The sequence below is a fragment of the Rhineura floridana genome, chromosome 11, assembly GCF_030035675.1.
Source record: "Rhineura floridana isolate rRhiFlo1 chromosome 11, rRhiFlo1.hap2, whole genome shotgun sequence".
In the NCBI taxonomy this organism is placed as follows: Eukaryota; Metazoa; Chordata; class Lepidosauria; order Squamata; family Rhineuridae; genus Rhineura; species Rhineura floridana.
The window spans coordinates 19,968,484-19,976,806 of NC_084490.1; the positions used below are offsets into that span (position 1 = coordinate 19,968,484).

At 42.1% G+C, this 8,323-nt stretch overlaps 1 protein-coding gene across 7 annotated transcripts in view; it reads right to left on the reverse strand.

Moving 5' to 3' along the window:
- SYNGR4 (synaptogyrin 4) overlaps window positions 1-8,323 on the reverse strand; it is a 48,210-nt gene that overhangs the window by 21,074 nt on the left and 18,813 nt on the right. For 4 of the 7 annotated variants that reach the window (XM_061588515.1, XM_061588517.1, XM_061588516.1 and 1 more), the window contains exon 2: window positions 5,320-5,557. In XM_061588515.1, the coding sequence (XP_061444499.1) occupies window positions 5,320-5,557 (238 nt within the window). Of the gene's footprint in view, window positions 1-5,319; window positions 5,558-7,155; window positions 7,301-8,323 lie in introns of all 7 variants that reach the window. The other 3 variants (XM_061588513.1, XM_061588512.1, XM_061588511.1) reach the window with 1 other exon arrangement.

Genomic DNA, 8,323 nt, shown 5'->3' on the forward strand with positions numbered 1-8,323 from the left:
CTCAACCAGATGTCATATGTCTACCTTTGTATTTACAACCAGTCCAGGGAGTAGTACTGCCTGTCCCCTTCCTTCTCCTAAGTCTCAATGCTGCCCTTGTAGAATTCAGCAGGGAGGGTGATAAAACTATAGTTGGCTCTGCCTGTCATTTGCTCTGGCTCCACCTACTGTTAGTCTCCCTGCCTTCTGCCCTACTAGTCTCAATGGGCACCAGCCACAAGTGGGGCAGAGCCACTGTGCAGTTGTGGTTAGACTATCGGAAGGAAGAGCCACATTCAAATCAGTGCTTGTCCATATAGCTCACTTAGCGACCTTGGGCAAATCATAATCTCCATGTTGTCTAACTAACAGAGTTAACTAACAGGGATAAAAGGAAAAGGGATTTGAACCTCACTCTAGCATTATGTGCTCCCTGAAATAAGGATGGGATAAAAATGTAATAGTGTTTAATGGCCTCACTTGGGTAGACAGAGATACTGAAAGAGAAGGCATATTTCTCTTCTGGGGAAACAGAGGGTTTAAAATGAATAGATGGTGGGGTGGGAAGGCAATGTACTCAATAGCTTAATCTGACAGAAGGTGAGGAGATCCTTGACAGGCAGTGCAGATGGAAGGCAAGAAATCAGATGAGATGTCTCAGTGGCATTTAATTTTGCCAGGCTGGAATTTCATTGAGTACTGATGTGTTGGCAAATGCCAGAGCCTGAAAAATGTTTCATATAGACATATAATGCCAGCTCACTGCCCTACTTGAAACACTCCTTTGCTGTGATCATGCTTGTCAAACAAGTGTGACAGTAAAGGAAAAGACAGTATGTGTAAATGACAGCATTTCATATGGAATTGATATTTCCTTATTGTTTCCTTTTTTTTCTCCACATGTTGTGTCTTGTCCTTTGTGAGCCCTCAGACAGTCTTAAGAGTGAGAGAACAGGCAGACGTACAACAAGATAATACAATAGCATAAAAGGAGGCAGTCTGTGTGCCCATCAGCAGCACTTTTTTTTCAGATCTATTATAGGAAAAAGATACTTTAGTTTAAGGAAGACTTGGTGTACTTTGCAACAATATCCACAGAGCTTCTCCCACGACAGTGTCAGTGTTTAGCTTCCTTTTTTAAAGGGTGGAATGATATTCTCCCCAGTAGCCTGGCATCTTGGAGAGATGAGTGACAAACCCTCTTCCACCATTCGGCTGTTGATAGGAACCTAGGAAACAATCTTATATAGCAGGGCTAGGGAAACTTTTTCAGTCCAATGCCCATATTCCCTGATGGGCAACCTTCCAGGGGCCACATGCTAGAGGTGAGCGGGGACCAATGGCAACAAGTGGCCAGAGCAAAAGTTATGACTTTTACCTTGATACAGTATGGTATATTCTAGCCACACACACACCCCTTCTATCCTCCATCCAGGCGAGCAAGAAACATTATCAATTCAAGGACACATATCAGCCAGGCAAAAACACATTAGAAGGGTATACAGCAGGGCCAGTGAGGGGTGAGGCCTGGGCTGGATATCCTATGGATAGCCCTATCCTATGGGCTGGATAGAGAGGCCTGGAAAACCACATTTTACTCCCAAGGTCTGAGGTTCCCCACCCATTATACAGAGTAAGACCATCCAACTCAGATTGTCTCCTAGTGGTGCTCTAGGGTTTTAGACGTGTCTTCCCCTGCCCTACCTGGATGTGATAGTAGAATACCTGTACTCATCTCTCCTTCAATTGTAGTTAAGCTTTGGCATGGAGAGCTCAAGGAAATTATGATTCTGAATAATCCTGTGCACAGATATAAATGGAGTTTTGATACTCTTAGGAAATGAAACATTCACTTAAGTTTGTGTGGCTGTGGGGTAAAGGGGAAACTCCAGCAAAGAAATACTGCGAGAGTAAGCCACATCTCTGCAGAACTGAAGTTATTAAAGAAATGGTGAAAAAAGTGTTAGACCTATCCATGAAAATTCATTGTCTTCAGCTGATGCAGGTTATCCAAGGTTACTCCTACCACTTGCTTCCTAGAAAGAGCTATTCAAATAACACTTAGCTTAGTCATATCTAATGGCAGGGAGCTATGTAATTTACTTGAGGAAAAATACCACTCCTCCAAGCAATGTAACTTAAAAAAAAATAAAATGTAACTTTATGACCAAGTGACCCCAAAAACCATGGGAGAAACTAAAGAGAATTTAGTAAAGAAAGTCGTGCCCAGGACTATGCCCATTCCAAACTAAATGAATCCTGGGAGTCAGAGACATCCTTCCAACCTATTCCAAGGTAGCTGGATCACCTACTTTGGGAGGGTCTGGATAATCATAGTTCACTGAATGGAATGATACTTTCATAGTAAATCCAATATTCCTTTCTCCTTCAGTGATGGAGGCTATTCTAGTGTGGGACATAGAAGAGCAATACGGACCAACTTGGGAGGGTCATCTTCTCGCAGCTTGATTACAGAGGTATTACTTGTTGGAAAACTCACTTCCAAAAAGCAGTGTCAGAGGAGGTAAAAATACTCAGTGCTTTACAATGGGAGTGTCTCTATCACTGGAAATACCTGACTACTTCCTGGATGAGAAAAATGTGAAGACAGACTTCTGAAGACTATTCCTTAACTGTTTAAACTTGATGGAGTGCTTGGAGTCTAACCCTCCATCACTGACTTGAAGTTGGGGGAGGTCCCAGTGTCATGCTGCTTGTCGTCTTCTACTCCCTATTGCAATGCATGGCTGGGAAGAGTGAGTGGCAGGATCTGTGAGCCCTTTTTATTCATTCCCTGCAGGTTTGGTTCTGCTAGGATCTATGTACTCTCTATAGTCCCTATACTCTCCGGGCTTGAAACTGGACATGAAGGAATGGACTGGCGCTGTCCTAGAAAGCATTTTTCTCTCCTCTGTTGTCAAAACTGCTGTGGGAGTGGCGAGAGGAGGCTGGAGAGTGGTAAACCAATCCTTCTGGAGACCTGTGTCCCCTGCATCCTCTAGGATCATCTGCAGATAATTTTGCACCTGGGGAGGAGAGCCTGTCTGGGAGTCCAGAGTCTGTGAGTTCAAATCCCTGCTCATGTCTCATGGGTGTCAAGGGCCAGCTAAAGATCACCCCCACAGTGAGTGGCTCAGGGGTTACGTGCCCTGCCACCTGTGCAGCCATGGGCAACTGCATAGTCCCAAGGACCCAGTTGCCCCCCAGCTGGCAGTTGCGGACAATGAAGGGGCTGGCTTGTGCAGCTGAGGCAAGCTGAGTGGGCCCTAGCCAGCTGGGGAGGACGAGCCTCAGAGGGAGGCAATGGTAAACCCCCTCTGAATACAGCTTACCATGAAATCCCTATTCATAGGGTCGCCATAAGTCGGGACCGACTTGAAGGCAGTCCATTTCCATTTTTACAATGTTGCTACTCTTTTACGTCTAATGACTGCTGGACTAGACCTAGAGGAATGAGATGAAGGGAGGAAACAATACGATTCCTGCCTTTGGCAGATGGTTTAGATTCCACCCTACATCATGTAAATTAGGTCCTCAGTTCTTCAGGGACTCTCTTGATATACTTACAGAATTCCAAGTGCAGACTCCCATTTGATAATTGGGTAGAAACAGTTTGCTCCAGTCATTGCTGGATCCCCATTAGCACCTAGGTGAGACATAGCTGTCTTTCCATGCCCTTGACAGCTAGATATTGTCCCAAGTTCCCCCAATATACTTCTTTGAGACTGAAGAGCTTTAGTTTTCAGTATTCTCAGGTAACATTTCTAAGTAGATGACTCATTAGTGACCTGCTGAACTTAATGAACCTAAATTAGTCATTCATTAACTTGAATGGGTCTCCTCTGAGTAGGGCTAACATTGAATATTCTGTCAGGGAATCTTATTTTCCAGATTAACTGTTTACTGAGCATTCATCCTGATTTGTTTGCAGTTTGTGGGGAAGTTATGCAACATCCAGTTTATTGAGCATTCATTCTGATTTGTCTGCAGGGAGGTTATACAACGTTGCATCAAGCAATTGTTATCGCGCACTTTCAGTGCATTTCCCCATCACTATCATTATCCAAAAAACCCTGAATTTGTTTTTTTAAGCAGGTTTATTGTTCAAGAGCGCAAAATCCACTTTAATTGCGCAAACTGAATTTGTAGATATGTAAGTGAATCTCACCTGCAAAATAGCAACAACCTGGAAGAGGCCAGAGAAGCCTAGTTCTCTACACTTGAACAAGCCTTAGAACTATGCCTCTGTTTGTAGTTATGCCTGGGCACTTTCACTGGAGTCATTTAAGAGATCATGAAGGGGATTTTCTGTCATATTCATAGAGTTACTGACTTGTTTAAATAAGCATCTGCTATGAAGGCTGAGGGGGAAAAGGGAGTTCCAAACCCTCTTCTCATTCTCATTCACTACTCTGGGGAGACAAGAGGGGGAGAACGCTCTTTGAAGTACCTAAAGAAGACAAAACCCCGCAACAAAAAACAGAAAAACAAAGTGCTTCATTAGCTCTGTTGTTGCAAAGCAAACAGAACTGGAACTAGTAGATCTCCTCCCCACTTACTAGAAGACTAAGCTTGGGGTTATATGAATAGCTATGGCTCCCCAGCAAATGGAAAGAATAACCCACCCATAGATATCCTCTGCTTCTTAAGGGAAATGGATATGTAAAAGCCTTTGTATATGTTGATGAAAGTTAATACAGAATAGTTTGGATAATGGGGTTTTTCTTTTTTCTTTTCCTCCTATACTTCTGTCATGAAATTCACTGATAATATAGAAAAATTCTAGATTCAGATGATCAGTAGTTGCCATATTTCCCACAGGAAGAGGTTTCAAAGTCTTGGTGCCACCATGGAAAAGAGCTTGTCTCATATAAGCCCACACTACACTTCTAACAGCAGGGGAACCCAAAGCAGGGCCTCTGAAGCAGATTTTAATAACTGGGTTAGTTTATATGGGAAACTAGCTACTGTACAGTGTTGTCAGAATAGCATCTTATAATTAAGCTTGCCACTTTGGCTCCACCACCTTGCAGTTGCAGCAGGCAAAGTACCCCACACTATCAACTGGCAAAGAGCAGCAGTAGGAAGGGTAGAAAACCAAGTGAAGCTGATACATTTGGTGAAACCACTCATTAGGTTGGTGAGATGCAACAAGAGGTAGTGGTAGGAGATACAGTAAGGAATGGCTGTAGTGATGTAAGGGAGTTTTGGGGACACACAATAGGGGTGAGAAAGTATGATGATGCTGGCTTTGCCATCTGGTGTGTTAGGGCCTCACCCATCTGTTAATATATACTAAAACTCCATCCCATGGCTTTAATAGAAAGTAAGTCCACTCACTGGAGAAGGTGACATCCAATACAAGGATGGCGTACTTGAACTTGTGAGCAGTAATGGAAGTATCAAAGACATCGAAGCCCAAAAAGAGGAGACACTGCAGGAAAGCGAGTACACCCACTGTGATGCCATAGCAGCAGGCTGCCCCGTTATCATTCAAAATACAGTGTAGTTGCGAAGTAGTTGTCAGGTTCTGATACCCTTCAGTCACCAAGGAGGCAAAGATAATCAGAGAGAAAACCTGAGGTGGGAAAAAATTAAGAGTTAAGTTTGTTACTGGCATACCATATTATGTCTCATGTAAAACACTTGCCTCTTTTTACAATCAGTCCCTCTTGTCTATGTATCTTCTCCAATAATCAAAGCCCATAGTCTGCATGGAGATGGAAACAAGGAAGTCTAGTTGTCTGCTCATCCACTGCATACATGTAACTCAAGCTAAAGAGGGAGGTATTCACACTAGTCCTATTCAAGGTAAACCCACTGAATTTAATGAACATTACTAACTTAGATCCATTAATTTCAGTGGGTCTACTCTGAGTAGGACTAGTGTTGAATATAACTATTATCTGTAGACTTAGGCAGTTTTTGCTGACATCTTAGGAAAAGAATCATGCCCAAATAAAGCTATTGAATTTAAAGACATTAACTTATATTTAATCCAAAGCATATTACACTGCCTAGAAACTAGGGGCTGGTTACTATTTGAAAAACCAAAACAGTAATGCAAGTGGTACCTCACTTTTATAAATCACATGGAAAAGATGCACAATAGTCAGAAGATTGTATAAAAAGGACTGATCCTTACAAAAACTGAAACTGTCATGGGGAACACAATTAACTAAGATAATCAGAAGTAGGTAAATCTGGTTCATATGATGAGGGTTGTATTGTAAACAAGAGGTAGGAAATGTAGGGTTGCTTTCAATTGTCCTAAGACTAGACCTATTGAAATTAATGAACCTAAGTTAGTCATGTCCATTAACTTCATTGGGTCTACTCTGAATTGGACTAGTGTTGAATACCACCCTGAGACTTTAACTTGAGATACATGTAGGTATTAGCATTGAATACCATGCATGGGCTGCATGTAATACAAAACCATGGTTTAGTGCTACATGAACTAGCCTCAGCCAGCCTGAGCTAATCACTGGCCACTTAATACTGGCTTTGTGTTGTGTACAAATCGGGAATCTTGATTTAAAACAAACTCTAGCTAGTTTAAATAACTGACTTCATAACCCGTGGTTCGAAGTTGGCTTATTTTGAAATGGACGACTGTGTTTTAAATCAGGATTCCTGGTTCAAACAGCATGAGATTCAGTGAAACTGAAACTAATAGCAGCAGCTCTCCTCCCAACCATGTGGTAGGTGAGGGGCACATGAGTGCAGTGTTTCACTCAGGGTTGCAGAAACTTGTGCATGTAGAGTTAAACTATAGTTCGCTGTTATGTGTGAACACAGTCCATGCATACAAATTCTAAGAAATCCAGTCTACCTCATAGCAAAGGTGCCTTGCTTATAAAACTCAAGAACTGTTGTCTTAGTTGGGAACAAAAATTGTACATATCTAGTATGTAGATGGATGGGTATGTGTGTAGGTTGGTAGTGGTGAATTTTCCACTCGTATATTCTGTAGTTATGAGCAGCCTTTGTGTAAATGCCACAAACAATGCATATTGTGATAGAATGTGTTTCTTATTTTTGTAACATAAAAAAATTATTATGAAAGTAATTTGGAGGTATCAATTTTTATTCAAACCAAAGTCTGTGTCTAAATGTTATCCTGAATTTAGAAGTCATGGAGCCACTATTTAATTTTGTCATCTCTTTGCTCACCCCTGCTAATATCCTAGTAATTATCTGGGGTCTTATGAAGAAGTGCACCATGTCATGGTCTGAGAATTCCTGTAAGGTTGAAACCACTTTCTTCATTCTCTAGTTTCCTTTTTGTCCCTAGAACAAAGCTGGATTTTGAGGGTTGCTGGAAACAGAAATTGGGAAACATGAAGGAGATTAGAAAGTAACATAAAATAGATTAGCACTATTAAGATCCTGTCTGCCAACATTTGGAGATTCAAAAGTAGTAATAAAGGCCACTTTCCCAGATATACAAGGGTCTACCCGTCACCAACCTCTGATGTGAGTATCTACCCAGAGGCAGGCTGAAAAGTAAAGCCAATAACATTAACTTAATAAATTTAGTTTGTGCATTCATTTAGAGTAGAATTTAACAAGGAGCACAGCTGGTATAGCACAGTGGGGAGGAGAGCCTGGCTGGGAGTCCAGAGTCTGTGAGTTCAAATCCCCGTTCGTGTCTCCTGGGTGTCAAGGGCCAGCTAAGGATCACCCCCACAGTGAGTGGCTCAGGGGTTATGTGCTCTGCCACCTGTGCAGCTGCGGGCAAACTGCATAATCCCAAGGAGCCCAGTTGCCCTGCAGCTGGCAGTTGTGGACAAGGGGGTTGGCTTGTGCAGCTGTGGCAAGCTGAGCAGGCCCTACCCAGCTGGGGAGGACTAGCCTCAGAGGAAGGCTTACCATGAACACCCTATTCATAGGGTCGCCATAAGTCAGCATCGACTTCAAGGCAGTCCATTTCTATTTTAACGAGCAAAGCAAATATATAATCTTAATTTGTAGTTGAACTCTGACTAATTTGTAGCTGAACTGAGTTCACACTGCTCAGGCAGTTCAGTTCATGCAATGCTGATTTGTTTTCTTTATAGTCCATAACACTGGCTGAGAAACCTTAATGAAGTAATAAATAATGGTGCTTTGACCAGAATGAAATTTATTGCCAAGAAATAGATATTTTGCCCTGAAATTGAGGTCAGCGATTTGGGGTTGATTTAACTAAGTCCTACTCAGGAGTAGACCTACTGAACTTAATGAACCTAAATTAGTCATATTCATTAACTTCAATTGGTCTACTCTGAGTAGGGCTAACATTGAATACAACCCTTGGATTTAATTGTTTGTAATGACAATCATGTAGTTTTATTACAGA